This window comes from Cucurbita pepo, chromosome 11 (assembly GCF_057944985.1).
Source record: "Cucurbita pepo subsp. pepo isolate OVF chromosome 11, ASM5794498v1, whole genome shotgun sequence".
NCBI lineage: Eukaryota > Viridiplantae > Streptophyta > Magnoliopsida > Cucurbitales > Cucurbitaceae > Cucurbita > Cucurbita pepo.
The window spans coordinates 1,788,923-1,805,271 of NC_141808.1; the positions used below are offsets into that span (position 1 = coordinate 1,788,923).

The 16,349-nt window shown below is 34.3% G+C and overlaps 3 protein-coding genes across 5 annotated transcripts; 1 reads left to right on the forward strand and 2 right to left on the reverse strand.

Moving 5' to 3' along the window:
* Positions 1 to 549: 549 nt before the first annotated feature.
* Positions 550 to 8,079, forward strand: DNMT2 (DNA methyltransferase-2). 3 transcript variants are annotated; one of them, XM_023690744.2, is made up of 10 exons: positions 554 to 722; positions 815 to 925; positions 3,067 to 3,160; positions 4,154 to 4,272; positions 4,357 to 4,479; positions 5,754 to 6,087; positions 6,191 to 6,285; positions 6,591 to 6,656; positions 6,771 to 6,835; positions 7,843 to 8,079. In XM_023690744.2, exons 1-10 carry the CDS (start codon positions 648 to 650, stop codon positions 7,919 to 7,921), a joined length of 1,161 nt encoding a protein of 386 aa, XP_023546512.2. In that variant the 5' UTR covers positions 554 to 647; the 3' UTR covers positions 7,922 to 8,079. The 3 variants fall into 3 exon arrangements, with proteins under 3 accessions (XP_086984398.1, XP_023546512.2, XP_023546513.2); XM_023690745.2 differs by having other exon boundaries at positions 562 to 722; positions 3,105 to 3,160; XM_087128272.1 differs by lacking the exon at positions 4,357 to 4,479 and having other exon boundaries at positions 550 to 722.
* Positions 8,080 to 8,118: 39 nt separating this feature from the next.
* LOC111805613 (GTP-binding nuclear protein Ran-3-like) lies at positions 8,119 to 11,827 on the reverse strand. Its single transcript, XM_023690746.2, has 8 exons — positions 11,671 to 11,827; positions 11,511 to 11,580; positions 11,099 to 11,155; positions 10,878 to 10,995; positions 9,575 to 9,664; positions 9,209 to 9,388; positions 9,013 to 9,090; positions 8,119 to 8,354 (listed from the first exon to the last, which is right to left on the reverse strand). Exons 1-8 carry the CDS (start codon positions 11,671 to 11,673, stop codon positions 8,285 to 8,287), a joined length of 666 nt encoding a protein of 221 aa, XP_023546514.1. The 5' UTR covers positions 11,674 to 11,827; the 3' UTR covers positions 8,119 to 8,284.
* A 962-nt stretch (positions 11,828 to 12,789) lies between these two features.
* On the reverse strand, positions 12,790 to 14,892 carry LOC111806058 (BIIDXI-like protein At5g11420). The gene is made up of 3 exons (XM_023691406.2): positions 14,694 to 14,892; positions 13,669 to 14,166; positions 12,790 to 13,443 (listed from the first exon to the last, which is right to left on the reverse strand). The coding sequence occupies exons 1-3, from the start codon at positions 14,875 to 14,877 to the stop codon at positions 12,911 to 12,913; spliced, it is 1,215 nt and encodes a 404-aa protein (XP_023547174.2). The 5' UTR covers positions 14,878 to 14,892; the 3' UTR covers positions 12,790 to 12,910.
* Between the last annotated feature and the right edge of the window lie 1,457 nt (positions 14,893 to 16,349).

Genomic DNA, 16,349 nt, shown 5'->3' on the forward strand with positions numbered 1-16,349 from the left:
GGCTTGTAAAAGTGGCCCATTTGTTCTTTCGTCGGCCCAGTCCAAGAAATATAAGTAAAATATAAACACCACAGGTGATTTAATTTCTTAACCGAATACATATTATCGGGTGAAATTAAAATTTTTAATTATTAATTTTACAGGTTGTCAAAGAAAAAAGTTATTATTAATTATTTAATTTGATTATTGTATTAATTATTTACAATTAAAAGTTTATATAATTTGACTAAAATTGTTTATTCATTGATAATGATTAAAATTCATAGTTAAATAAACAAAAAAAAATCTAAAATTTAAAGCATATTATTATTCCAATAACGTATAAAATTTAATTGGTTGAAACTATTTTAATAATTTAACTTAATAAAAATATTATAATCGATAATAATTAATTATCTAAAATTATTAAAAATAAAATTTATGGTGCATCGTCTACGATTATTTGATTTACAAGTCATTTTATTTTCGCATTTTAACCAAACCCTGAACAAAATGACTTCTAGTATATAGGCGGGATCGCCGCAAAGCACAATAAGACAAGTTTTTTTAGGAGCCATATATAAACTAAAATTTTGTGCTAGTTCTAGCCGAGGTAGCACTTGCCGCGCAAAGATTCCGCACAGGCGGGGCAGAGTAACCAGACGTAAATGGAGAAGGTTTCTCCGAAGCTGCAAGGCGAACCATGGAGAGTCCTTGAATTCTACAGCGGCATAGGCGGCATGGTACTCTTTCCTCCTACGCCTCTCTCTGTCTCGTTCTCTATCTCAGGTGTACATCTTTACAGAGGCGTTGTTTGTGCATTGAATTCTTACAGAGGTACTCGCTACTGCGTGCTGGCATCGATGCGAAAGTGATACGAGCTTTTGATATTAACAACAAAGCAAACGATGTTTACGAGCACAATTTTGGTGATCGTCCTTATCAGGTATGACAGAATCTCCTTCTTACATCGTTTTTGAGATCGATTTGCTTGCTGTCGCAGGAATAAATTTTCGCTGCTTCTCGACATAAAACAATGAAACTGATGTTTTCTTCAAAATTGAATAAATTATCTCCACTCGTGGTTTAAGTAGATTGAATATTAAATTGTTGAATGTTGGAGCTAAGCATATCTAGGTTGTGAGGAATTACCTCCTGCACGCTTATGGATATATTTTTGAAGTGATAAGATTAAGATTGCTAGTATGACTTCACAACGTAAGCGGACGGTACGATAGCTATATGAAGTGTTTTTGTTGGATATTTGATTCAAATGCCTAACGTCGTGGACTTTCTTTTGAATTTCCGAAGCAAAAGCGTCCTACATTTCTTTGACATCATTTTCTTCTTCTTGTTTCTTGTTTTTGGAGAACGGTTCCATTACTCATCTGTCGAAGGAGTAAAGTTTTGCTGCTTCTCAGTACAGATAACGAAACAATTCTCTAAATTCAGAAATGAGATGCCAGTTCTTATCAATCGTGGTTTTAGTAGATTTAAGTTGCAGTTATTGAATGTTGAAACTACGATTGTCTATTTCGTTGGAATTACCTACCTCTGATTGATGGACGTATTTCTTTAGCGATAAGATTACAAATGAAGTTATTATGAACTCACAACGTAGTGGAGAATATGGTAGCTATATGAAGCATTTCTGTTGGAATCTCTTATTCAAATGACTAGCGTAGTGGATTTTATTATTCCTCTTTGAATTGTCAAACTATAAGCGTTATGCAATCTAGGACATGTAACAGCTCATGCAAGGCTTCCTTTGAATAGGAGTGTCTTTTTTTTTTTTCCTTGTACGAGTTATGGTCAAAAGAGACCATTTGTGATTGGTTGAGTCCAAGAATGACGCAAATTTTGAGTCTAAAGTATGAACGAGAATCCTTGCATTCTACAATGATGTTAGGTGGCATGGCAGCTCTCAATTAAATTCTCATTTTTCCTGGTCTGTCATCCTTAGTCCTTGGATCTATTATCTAAATTGGAGTCTAGACATTTAGGATACCTGTAGAAATTCTTGCATTTCGCCAGCGAACTTTTTTTAACCAGGACTGTTAGTTTTTCCTTTTAAGCTTAGTTATTATAGTCAAAAGCAACCCTGTTCCCTTGGTTGTGCTAATGGTAAGATTCAGAAAGCAAATGAGAACTATAAGAAAGACATTGAACTAGATATTAAAAAACGAACCATGGAGTGCCCTTGAATTCTTCAGTACTCATTTTTCCCAACTACGTAGGTCCAACATCCTTAGTTTTTGGATCTATTATCTAACTTGGAGTCTAGAAGTTTAGGATGCTTAAAAAATTATTATATTTCTCCTCCATATTGATCCTCAGAGATTAAACACCTCAATTTTGTGCAAATGACTGAAAGTTCACCACCTTCCTTGCAATTATTAATTTAGGGTTGCATGCTTGAGCATTCAAGTAGGTTTGATCAACTTTTTTTTTTTCTTAAAAAGAGTTAGGTTTAATCAACTTTCTTGTGGAGTGTTCTACCTATGATCTAGTTCTTCTTACCTCAGGTCTTTGATCATCAAGGTAATCCATCATCTAATCCTTCCCTTATGATTGATTCTAAATTGATTTGGGATTTGAGGCTTGACAATCAGGAGTTCTCGTTGGGTGGAATTCCTGTTTGGTAGAAGGGTGGAGAGTTCATATATGCAATTCCTTAGGGTTTCGTATCATTTAGAATATGATACTAAATGATTCAAGGTTTTAGTACTTGCCTGTTTAGGGCTTTGATACCAAATGATATGAAACCCTTGAAAACAATGTTTTGTAATTTTTTAGTGCAAAATAAAAGCTCATTTTTAAACTTTTAAATTTTTATCTTAATGAGACACACAATATAAAAATGTAAATAAATTTTGTGCAATTTTCTTCGCTTTGGAAATCAGAACTAACATTTATTAGGCTGTTTTCTTTCAAGAACAAAACAGAGCATACGGCTCAAGATTATCCAAAACGTGCTGTTTTGGGTTAATTTTAAGCTTCTTCAGTTTGCATACTACTGGGACAAACTTTGTTCTGTTTTCAAATAAATTTATCATATCATTCTTTTCTAAGAACTTTATTTGGTAGGGTAATATTGAAAGTCTGACTGCTGCTGATATCGACAGCTACCAAGCTCACGTTTGGCTTCTTTCACCTCCTTGCCAACCATATACTAGACAAGGTATGGTTACGAGACAATTGAGAAGTAAATAAATAATTTGTATCGCCTGCTGTTTGTTTAAGGAAATTTTTGCAAACCGAAAGTACACTTCATACCTACTATTTATTAATATCAAAGTGTCTTAAACTATTGTATATTCTACCAGTTTCAAGCTAAACTTTCAAATAAATGGTTTTGCTACATGCTACTATTGAATCTTTTTCAGTTTTCATTCAATAAAGCACCGTGATAAAGTGAGAAATTTCTACTTGTCAACTATCATTGGGGAACATGCTTCAGAATCGAACTAGTTATATATTAGAGGCTTTATTTTCCAATTTCCAGAATATTCTTTTACAAAGCTAGTTTCTTAGTTAATTTTCCGTAAATTATGATAAACGATTTCCTATTCACTTGAGTTTGGCTGGAAAAACGTTTTAAGCAAAAATGGTAGATTCATGACAAGCACAGTTAAATCTTAGTATATATACTTTTTCAATGATATAATATAGTTTAGATAATTTATTGAAATATATGTTTAGCAATGTATAAAATCATGAAATGAGATGAAATTCGTTTATTATATCACGGCTTTGCTGCTTTCTATGCGTCAATTAATTATTTTCATATATTCTTGCATTTAACTGCCTTTTCTTTCCATTTAATTCCAATCTATAATAGAGTACGAGTATTGTAAAAGGCACCTTCTAAATAGAATGTCATTGATTTATAAATTGTTGCCAAAACGATTTGAACAGTTTTTTTTTTTTTTTTTTTTTTTTTTTTTTTTTTTTTTTTTGTGTTTGTTCTGTATCTATAAGACTGTAACATAACAAACTAAAATGTGCATTAGAATAGTTGAAATCCTGATGCTGGAACATTCATACTCATTTTATACATATACAAATGTGTGTAACACACACACCAAGGTTTACAAGCCTTTCACCAGAACAATCTGTCTGCAACCATTTTATACATGCAATGAAAGTGGATAATTGTGCACCATTTAATTAGGTTTGCAAAAGCAATCTGGCGATGCCCGGGCATTTTCATTCCTCAAAATTCTTGAGTTGATGCTTCAAGCATCGAGGCCACCAGTAATGTTATTCATGGAAAACGTCGTTGGCTTTGAGGTATGCTTCTTGAACTTATCTGTGCACTGGAATTTATTTGGCTGATTCGTTGCCATACTTAAGATGCCTTCCTTTTTGTTGCAGACATCTGACACGCATACAAAAATGATTGAGATATTGGAAAAAGCTGGTTTTTCTAGACAGGAGTTTATTTTAAGCCCAATGCAATTTCGTGTCCCATATTCCAGACCGCGGTACTTCTGTCTGGTAGCATACTTTACTCACTCTCTTTTCTCTCTGTTCTTACACAGCTTCTCCTGGTTATTGTTAAAAAGTTTCCTTTCACATCTAATTTCCCCAATATCATTACAATTTCATGAGACTTTTGATGCCAATAAAAAGATGCTGCTAGTTTCAATGGCTATGTAGTTTAGCTTTCTGTCCTTGTTGATTTATAACTTTAATAATACAGATCACTATGGGTTGGTCTAGTATTCAATAAAGAACATATAGACAATAAAGAGTTCAGTGAGAATGAGTTTAAGTCATAGTAGCCAACTACTTAAGATTTAATATTATACAAATTACCTTAGCAATCAAATGTAGTATGGTCAGGCAGTTGTCCAATGAAAATAGTATATGTGCGCACATATTGGGCCTAGACACTCACAAATATCAGAAAAAAATAATAAACATCACATCAAATCTCTCAAGGAAGACATCTTTTTAACTCCTAAGGGCAATAATTTTGCCAGGAACGTTTAGGGAAAAAAAACATTAAAGGGTCATAGGAACATGTTCTTTTGTTGATAACATCAAAGAAATCATTCATTTTATGTTGTAACCTCCTCATCCTTATCATCATCGTCATCTAAACCAAGACACTAGAAGTTGCCCCTACAGAACTTTTAACTCCTCCCACCTCCTACAAAGCTGCTACATAAATAGTCGCATATTCAATGCACCCCCAACCACATGAAAGATTTATTTGGCGAATTTTCCTTAGTGAGACTGAAGGACTTTTCAGTCTCTGTGGCTGCGGGCTTTCAGGGGAAAATACTCATATAATGGCTAGCAAGATGAAGAATAACACTGGAGAGAAGGGGGCAATAAAAATTTTTTAAAAAAAAAAGTTCCAACTTCCCAGGGACATATTCAGCTATTGGTCGGCCTACTCTCGATGCACTTTTAAAATACCCTTGTGGAGTACTCCTGATGACACCGACTGACAAAATATTGAAACTGTGGAATTGTTCCCATATAGAAACTGAGAAAAAGGATTGTGATCGTGCCCCCACTGTGTCACTATCTTGATGCGTGCCTTACTTCTAGCGCTTTAAACCCACTGTAGTCTAGATTAGAAACACTCAGATGGTGGCATAATATGCATTTGCCTTATTTGTCTGTGAATTAAGTGTTTCAAGGCAGATCTTATCATCTGTTTTTTATTTTATTTTGGATTACTTGGTACTATGAAAAATATGTTTTTCTTACCTAATCTGTAGCTTCTAAATTTATTTGGCAACCTTTTACTTTTGCAGGCTAAAAGGAGGCCTTTATCCTTTCAGACACAATTATGTAATAATCAACTTCTTTGGTCTCCGCGGCCATTACTCGAGAATGATGCTGACTTAGAAATCATTGAAAGTCATGGATCACAAACAACTTCTGATAAGTTGCTGCTCTCTTGTGAGCCAATATGTAAGTTTCTTGACAATTCCAACCATCAAAACGAGTTTAGTTCTCATGATACCAGTAGTATTCACAGAGAGGGTGCATTGGAGAAAACCAAGGATGTGGATGAGCAAGACATTGACTCTTTTGATCAGTATCTCGTCCCATCCAGTTTGATTGACAGATGGGGCAGTGCTATGGGTATCCAGACATATTTTACGTTTAATTGTTATTAGTATGATCCATACTATCTCATCACCAGTACTCACTATAGACTATGGATTAGATCCTTAAAATAGTTCAGATATCGTATATCCTGATTCAAGGCGATGCTGCTGTTTCACAAAAAGCTACTACCGATATGTGAAGGGTACCGGCTCACTCTTGGCACCTTTTGAGGTAAAATTTCATCCTTTACATAATAGTTTCGAATGTATGGTCTTGCACCTTTGGTGTGGGGGTACAATAGAGTTGTATTTTTCCCCGAACCCGGAAATGAAGCACGTCCCAAACTTGATGTTGCATGTTAAGCAAACAAAAATCATTGATGCTTCTCATATTTAGATTTCAAGTTTTATTTAGAACCAGATCTATCGTGGTGTTTCTGCAATTTCCCCCCTTGTGTTGATCAGCAGCGATATTCGTCCGTCTAGAATTATTAAATGCAAATTTTATGCAACATCATCTGACTTTTGTTGCTGCAGGTGGAAAGGATGGGTAAGGCTCATTCTCTGAAGGAGCAGAAGCTCAGATATTTTACTCCTAGAGAGGTGCACGATGAATTTATATTAAAGCGATATTGAAATGATTCTTAATTAGATCTCATTTTGCAGTTGTTTCAGTTCATTAATTCGTAGATTTTGTTGCCTTTTATCAAATATTAGGTTGCTAACCTGCATTCCTTTCCGGAAGATTTTGAATTTCCACAGCATATCGGCCTCAGACAACGGTATGTATCTTCATTTTCTCATGGACCCTTTCCCTTCCTCATCGCTCATAGGTTCAACTCTGCAGGCCTCTTTAGACATAATAGTTATGATTTCAAGACGACCAGTTTTTCCTCGTACTATTAAAAAAACACTTGATTTGAAATTTTGACCTTTCTCGTTAATTAATTCCTTTGATAATTAAAAAAACCAGATTTCAAAAGATAATGAAGTGTTTTGAAATTTTGACCTTTTTCATTAATTAATTCCTTTGATAATAAAACAAAACTCAGGACTTTTAATTATCAGATTTCAAAAGACAATGAAGTGTTTTGAAATTTTGACCTTTTTCATTAATCAATTCCTTTGATAATAAAACAAAACTTAGGACTTTTAATTATCATATTTCAAAAGACAATGAAGTGTTTTGAAAATTTGACCTTTTTCATTAATTAATTCCTTTGATAATAAAAAAAAGAACTTGAGACTTTTAATTATCAGATTTAAAAAGACAATGAAGTGTTGTGAAATTTCGAGCTTTTTCATTAATTCCTTTGATAATAAAAAAAACTTGGGACTTTTAATTATCAGATTTTAAAAGACAATGAAGTGTTTTGAAATTTTGACCTTTTTCATTAATTAATTCCTTTGATAACAACAAAAAAAAACTTGGGACTTCTAATTATCAAATTTCAAAAGACAAAGGCATCACTGTTTAGGTAGGTAAAATGAGTCATTTAGGGCATGTTTGAGAGTGAGTTCAAAATAGTTAAAATTAATTGTTTCATTCCCATACAATCAAAATTGATTTCGGATGATTAAAACATTTTTCAGAGTGAGCTTGAATGTGAAAAAAAAGTAATTTTAACTATTTCAAAATCATTTTCAAACGTGATCACAAGAACTACTGAAATGTGATCACTACTGAAATATTGGTTCAGTAGTTTGGTGCTGTCTTTTTAGTTGTTTTTCCTACACTGATTAAAACTGGCAAACATAGAATTAATAGAACGTTTGTTATTCTGTGTAGCTATGCATTGCTGGGGAATAGTTTGAGCATTGCCGTTGTTGCTCCCTTGCTCAAATATCTCTTCGCTGAGCCATCTTGATTAAAGATTCCATTCCCATCCAAGAATACAAAAATGGGGAGACGTTGGAACAGGCATTGTATTTGTAAACCAAGAGAGCAACCACTAATAGGCACTCTATTTGTTCTTCCGGAGTAATCAATTTTCTAGTGAATTATGTATTAAACTATTTTACTCAACTGAGATATATTTCTTGTTCTAAATATAATACTTAGAAAAATAAAATGCAAAAATGGCATTCATATATCAAAACTGTAATCGATAACGGTAGTAAGTACTATATCAAACCAAAACCTACCATGACAATCACTTGGTGAATTACACAACCAACAACTGACCAGACAACCAGAACGACTATAAACACTGAGCCAAAACGACAAACGCTTACTCAAAAGCATCATCGTCTTCATCAGGAAGAGGTTGTGCAGCAGCTTGCGCTAACTCTGCTTCGTGCCTGAAACAAGCACAAGAAAGAAAGCCATTTATTTAAAAATTAACGGGTTAACACAACCTATAAAATAAAGCCCCCCCCTTTTCTTCTCAAAATATCCATGAGTTTCAGGGCTGGTTTACTGATTTATTATTCTCACGAATATTCCTATCAAATCTGTTTAGCTTAGAAGTAGCAATTATACGAGCTACTGTGGCTTGGCCTAGTTGTCAAGTGGTAAACAATAAAGTCGTAACACCCATCTCATCAATAACCTAAACCCTATACTTCCATGCAAATTCTAAGACTAGAGGCACGTCTAAATATTAAGGTTACAAAATTAGTTTGTTATCTTACTTTCGAACGAATTTACAATTGAGTCCTTACATTTTACCAGTTGTAATAATTTAGTCTCTATTATGAGTAATATTATTATGGCTTAATGGATTTTCTTACAAATAGGTTTATGAACTACAAAGGCTAAGTCTTTGTGTAATAAAAATTTATTTCTTATGAGATTTATCTTGGTATGGACTTAATTGTTATAAATGTATAAGTACAAGTATGAGAACTAGATTGTTACATGTTTGGATTAAATTGTTACTTCTATGAAAGCTTAGGAACCAAAAGTGATATTTAATAAATAAAAAAAAGTTAATGAGTTAATAGTTGAGTTACTTACTGTGCTTGTACAGCCATGTCAATTTGGACTTCAGGAGGAGCCAGGGCAGGTGATTCGACGAACTGGAGCTCCGTGTTCCTGCAAGTTACAGTAAAGACGAATTCATTTGTCAATGAGTCTAACAGATGAGACTATATGTACGTCAGAGAAAGACTGACCAAAATTACATCAAACTAACACTAACAACAGAACATACCCGGCAAGCTTTCTGGCAAGGTACAAAAAGGGCTTCTCAAAGTTGTAATTACTCTTTGCAGAGATTTCGTAATATTGGAGATTTTTCTTCCTGTGGAAAGTCACCTGCTTTGCTTTAACCTGTCTATTTTTCACATCGACCTTGTTTCCACACAATACGATCGGTATGTTCTCACAAACCCTAATGCAAAGCAAAGCCAACTTTAGGACCAACACAATACAAAAAGACGGGAAAATTGTTTTTTCTTTTATTTTTAAAATTTCTCTTTCATGTACTTCACTATTTTCCTTCATTTTACACATATTAAAAGTTGAAGGAAAATTGTTTCATACAAGCCTGAGTTTTCAAGTGATAAGAACACAATACCTGCAAAGATCACGGTGCCATGTTGGAACATTTTTGTACGTTAAACGAGCAGTGACATCAAACATGATGATGGCACACTGCCCATGAATACTGAAAAATCCAAAAAAAGGAAAAAAAAAAAAACACGGTTAGAAAAAATATGCTTATTAGAACAAATAAAATCGAAATATAGTAACGAAAAGGCCAAAACAATCACATAACAAAACTTGTCAGAATAGATTAAACCGAAGGAGTTATCAACAAAGCAACAAGTAAGCTGATCAAAATGGACAAAACAGACGCACTAAGGACAAAGCAAGTATAATTAATTGAAATCACAATAATACTGAAGTAGCGTAGAAGTGTAGGAAGACATGGAAAAGCAATCAATTAATTGAAGTCACACAAGCGTAGCACAGCACCACATCAAATTCTAAGAGAACTATAGTACATCTTGGTTCCTACATATTGCAATAGTAAAACATAGAATCTGCATTTCTTATTATAATATCAACGTTTAAAATACAATATGAACAGAGTGATAAGCTAAGAAATGCTTATTTCTGCAGAGCTCGTGAGAGCATACAAAGAGAAGTTAAAGCTAGATGCATAATATCATAGTAAAACAATGTCTTTGTCACAACAGTTCATAAAGGAATTCCAAACAAAATTTTGGAAGATGACCGCTTCCAACAAAACAACTCAAAATTAAGATATCAAAACACTTTATACACTTACTGTGAAAAACAAATTCCACATTTCTATTAATATCCTTACATTTTCTCTAATCTTTTTCATCATGTTCATGCGAAAACGAACGAAATTAGAAATGTTGAACATAAACATGCCAGCCAAATTATAACATACGATGCTTCTTAAACAAAAAGTCAGATAGAGAGAAACAGATGACTAGCAGAAATAATCCACCAAAAACTTGATGATTTTAAGCAGCGATCATAATGTAGCAGTAAACAAGGTTAATGAAAATCAAAAGGCATCTTAGGATAAAACTGTACAACATTCCCACCCATGGTGTTGAGCTAGGTATTAGGCTCACGAAAGAACTGGATAGACTACACTGTAATACAATTCCATTGTAGAAACTACTAGAAAACAAGACCAAAAAGAAGCACTAGATTTCAGCAAATATAAATATTCAGTAACCAAATCACTCGTACGGAAAACACAATAACTTCAGAGCGTGCAAGCATAATGATCAGTCCACATGGAAAAATACCGCTCCAACAATATGTTCCAGCGTATTCAGAGTAAAAATCTTTGTCATGAACCAGAAAAAAAGTTGATACAATACACAAACACTTACTAGTAACCATCTCGAAGTCCACCAAACTTCTCCTGACCAGCGGTATCCCAGCAGTAAAACCTTATCTTTCCATAGTTCGTAAAGAAGTCCAGTGGATGAACTTCAACTCCGATTGTCGCTACACAAATCAAATCACACCAGATATTAATACTACTTCATCCTTACAAATATATCATTCATTAAACGACGATCGACTAATTAACAACGTAGTTCATTCTTACGTTCATATTTCTTCTCGAACTCTCCAGTAAGATGACGTTTAACAAAGGTTGTCTTCCCTGGATCAGGACACAGTCCTCCGTTAGAGGTTAATGACATCATTACAATAAACAAAAAGCTGTAAAACAGAAATGCATAGATCTAACAATCTCTAATCTCAAAATACACATGAAGCAAGTTACGCCTTCCAATAAAAAGCCTAGTCCAATAGCCTGTTTATGCATCATCTCCAATCTCATTCATACGCTAAGAAAAACGGAGAAAGAAGGCACAATTTCTATTCTACTAAAGAAGATATAGTTCAGTAAAAGCCGAGGAGCAGCATCATATAATTCTGGTTCCTAAAAACTACACAAACATGGAAAATCGTGCTAAAGTGCCGAGAAAATGAAACTAATAAATCTATGTCCATACCTGTTCCACCATCGCCAACAATTACAAGCTTAAAGCTAGGATACTCCACGGTGGCCTGATTTGGCAGCGCCTGAGCAAAGCAATGAAACCGAAAGTAAGTAGAAGCATTGAAAACATCGAATGATAGGCGGAAAAGGAAAGCAGAGAGAAGAAATCTAACCATCGACAATGTCTATCTGGAACTGCGGATTAAGAAATGAAGATAACAGCGTAGAATTTTAGACGAACAAAAGGTCAGTAATGGTAGGCAGAGTGTTACGGACGGCCGTAGGAGGTCTTTTATACTCGGTGAAGGGAAGGAGTTCGACTTTTATTTGACGCGATTTTCTGCACCCTTGGATTCAAGTCCCGCTTCAAAATCCCGCTTGAATTTCAGCCCTACACGTGGCGATCATAATAATAACGAGTTAGAAGGTTTATCGCATTGGGCTTGGGCCCAACAATTGTGGGCTTTGAGATTGACATAGGAAGGTGTACTGAATTTTGAAGAGAAGAATATTTATTTTAATATTAGTTTAATTTAGTCCTTATATTTTCAAAAAAAAAATAATAATAAATTTATTTTGGTTCCAAATTTAGTATGTTAATTTTTTTTTCTAAATTTTATATTAATTTTAAAAAAAAAAAATAGATCAAAATAGAAATTAAAAAAAAATTAACTAACCACCAATGAGCCAAAACTTTAATTACAAATAAAAATATAATGTCAAAATTATTTCCTAAAACTAGATATATCAGTTAGTTATGAATTTAACTTTAAATAGTAAAATAAAAATAATAAAACTTATTTTAATGTATTATTAATAAATAAAAACTAATCCGGTAATTTTTTTCATTAAAAAATCGTTTTTCTCTGCCTTAAACCATAATTTTACCCATCTAAGAAACGACAAGATCCATTTTCTATAAAAACATATAGATTTTTAATTATATAAAATAAATAAAAATTGATTTAAATCAGCCGAAACAGTGACAGGTGACGACAAAATAAATGAAAATTAGAATTTAAATTTAAAAAGAAAAAAAATATTAATCATGAAATATGGTAATTGTAATTCATTAAAAAGTAATTTAAAAAATCGATTTAAGTCGATTTTTTTTTCCACATCACAATTACAGAAAAACCGCTCCGCCTTAAAATCACACTATTATATAGAAAGCCCTATCCGATCCGCATACATTATATATATTAATTATATTTTGTATTAATTACTATATAATTATTTATTAATTTTTCCGCTAAAACCCCTCTTTTTTCTCTTCCCTTCTCTTTTGTTTCTTCTTCTTCTTCTTCTTCTTCTTCTTCAAGACTACAAGCAAAACCACTCACAGAGAAGATCGCCTTCAATTTTCTTACTATTATTATATATTCAAATCTCCATCCATTTTCTTCCTCTTCATCACGCCTTAGGGTTTCGAACGCTAAACAATCTCACCTTATCGAGCACCGGCCCGCACAGCGACGAGAAATCATCGCTTCGCATGGTGTAAAATGTGCTCAGGAACATAATCCGCGTCCTCGTCGACTCCGCCTGGAATTTTAGCGCCGCTGGTTTCGATCCGCCGTTTCCTTTCGACTGGTACGGGACTTTCAGTGTATTCTTTCCGGCGAACGCTTCAACCACCATGGATCCTTCACACGAGTTGCTCGCATCGCCGACGACGAACGACAGGATGTAGGTTTTTCCCGGAATCGTACGGACGATCTGAGCTATCGCGCTTTCTTTTCCGGCAACGAGCTCGACGGCGCGCTTCCCGCTTGGGACGGAGAAGTGGTCGGAATCGATGTATTTGACAGCCTTGAGAGATTCAACCATCCAGCCGGGGATCGGAGAGTGGTCGTCTTCGATGTTCGGTGGGACCAAAACGCCTGACGACGCGTTGGGGAACACGTATGGGCCGACTTCGAAATCCCCATTCTTCACCAGATTATCTGTCGAATGCAAAACGACGACGTTTTCAATCACTGGAAAATTCCAAAATCTTCAAGAATCATATCAATAAAACAACCGAATCGATTAACAGGTTGGAGCAATCAATGAACACTGCCCACATGGTTACAGAGACAATAAATTCAAGCAACTACTGACTGAGCAATTAATTTTTCTATAATGAAATTCCACAGAATGAGCAATTAATTTTTAGAACAGAGACTCACCATTGGAGGCCTTGGGAGGGTAGAGGGTTTTAATGGCAATGGCGTCGATGAGAGGGCCACAGGCGGGGTCTTCCTCCTCGCCGGGGTTATGGATGAGAATAGCTACCTCGTCGGAGGTGGCTTGGAAGGCCCAAGCGTACAAGTCCCAGCCATTGCTGTTGTACAGAGTTTGCATCGGCAGGACACCCCAGTCGGGCGCTACAGAGATGTTGAGGCGCTCCTCTTGAGCGCAGGTTCGAGCGGCGCTGAACGTGATGGAATAGTAAAGCCCTTTCACTACTTTGACCTTCTGCTTGATCGACGCCTCGTTCCCTAGCCGGACGGCGAACGCCCCCTCCGGCACTACCAGCAACATGTCGCCTTGTTTCTGCCCTGACTTTATGTACTCCACGAAACCTGAAATCTCCCATTCCGGTATTGCGTATGGCCCTTTCACCACCGTCCCGTTCATGTCCGACGCCTTTGGACCTCTCTCGAAATCCCCATTTGGCAAATACCCTGAAAAAAACATAAATTAAATTTATTAAAGACATCATTCAAACAAAATTCAAAGTCGGGCATTTTGTACAATATAATTAAAAAAAAAAATGGTTAAAATTGAAAAATCATGTGGGGATTTGGGGATCCCAATTTCCCATCAGCTTATAAAGCGCCAGCGAAGCAGTGGGGCCCATCTCCAAATTCAATCACAACCGTCCATAAAACGAAATCTGTATACACAGCTTTAACGTGTCGGTCTGGATTTGTTGATATTTCGCTATCACGTGACCGACTGGACTCCCAGCTCGGTCGGATTGGTCATTATCCATAGAAAGCAAATTTTACGCTCAAGGGACAATTTTGTAAATAAAAAAAAAAAACATTATTAATTTATTTTACTTTAATAACCTTTTTATTATTTAAAATAATCGTATTTGCTCACGCAGAAAGTAAACAGGAACTGAAGTTCCTAATCAAAGGAACAAAAAACGCAATATTCCGGTGAGAAGGTGATCGGAGAGTAAGAAGCGGTAGAGGAAGCTTACCGTCGACGAGGCTGAGAGCGGGATGGAAGGCGGCGGAGAGAAGCACCGACAAGAAGATGACGGCGGCGTTCTGCATTGTGGAAGTTCTCTTAAGGAAGAGAGAGAAAGAGAGGGAGAGGGAGAGAGAGACGGAGGGAAGAGAGATGCCGAGAGTGAATGAGGGGGAGAGGGAGATTATATGCATGGGAGGATACAAAGAAGCCCTTGGGGTTGGCGAATAATAACGGAAGTTGCCATCGATGAAATACTGAATATGAGGAACTTGTCGTTTATGTGCCCTAAATGGTTAAAATAAATAAATAAATAAATAAAAAAGACCGGAAAATGGGACAAAAGCCTGTTAATCACATGGTTTTCTCTGTCGCCCTCTTAATAAATCCAATTTTCCCCTCGAATTTTTCAAAATTCACTCCTTTTTCCACATTTTTTTCCCTCAACTTTTGATTAATTAAGTCTCAGGACAAAACTTATTATATATAAAGCAATGTTTTAAAAAAAGAAAACAAACTTCTATTATTGATAGTTTTTACCAACTTTAAATACAATAATATAATTTGTAAATTGTCTATTTAGCTCCTATATTTGAGAATAATTTTCACTTAATTTCAATAATTTAAAAAAAAATTAATTGGGTGGTCCATTTAGTTTGAATTTAAATTTTATTATTTAATATAAATATATTTTAAATAATTTTATTAAGCTTTTTAATTTCTTTTTGTCATCAAAATTATTATATTAAATACGAAATATGTTTTTTTTTTATTGATACGCATATCATATTAGAGATTTATCTAACTAAATTTATATCGTATAAAGTTAACTAATTATTTGTAAATTAAGCAAAATCTCGAATCAAATAAATTAAGTTAAATTTCTTTTAAATATTAATTTTCTAGTAAATTTATATATTTAACTCATTTAAAACAACATCAACTAAATTTATAATTTTGAAAATTTTAGGACCAGTCACATAGAGCTTCAAAGTTTAAGGTCTAGATTTGTAATTGATAAAAAAAATGTAAACAACAAATACATTGGCATAGCTCGATCGCCCATGTGCACCAATAGAGAGCAATTCAATCATCAAAGAACTACACGATCATCCCCAACACTATAAGTTTAAAAAATGAATCATGAGATTTCAAGTGTTTGTAAATACGAGAACAACCCCATGTGCACTAATCGAGGAATAATTGCATATTTTAAATTTAATTATCCCTAGATATCACCTACACAAACTATACGATATGCATGTATTGTTTTTAATCATATAGTCATTTTAATTAGCTCCCCATAAAATATTGTTTTACTTGATTTGGTTTTTAAGTGATCCTATATCTGTATTTGTATTGTCAAGAATGCTTAGTTTAATAGTGTGTCGGGTTTGATTGACCTGTCATTTGATCTCTTTGATTATGTATTAATTTATTTATAAAGTAAAAATAAATAAATAATTATAAAATTGATCTATATCTATATATGGATCGAACAAAAATGTCGTTTCTAGATTCGTAAGTTTAAAATATTTATATGATCGTTTAGTCACATGGAAAGTTTACGATCTATCGACTTCGGTCAAATTTTAAAATATTAATTAAGAGTGAATAACAAATCCTACAACAATTAAATTTATAATTTCTTTTAATTTTTTAAAAA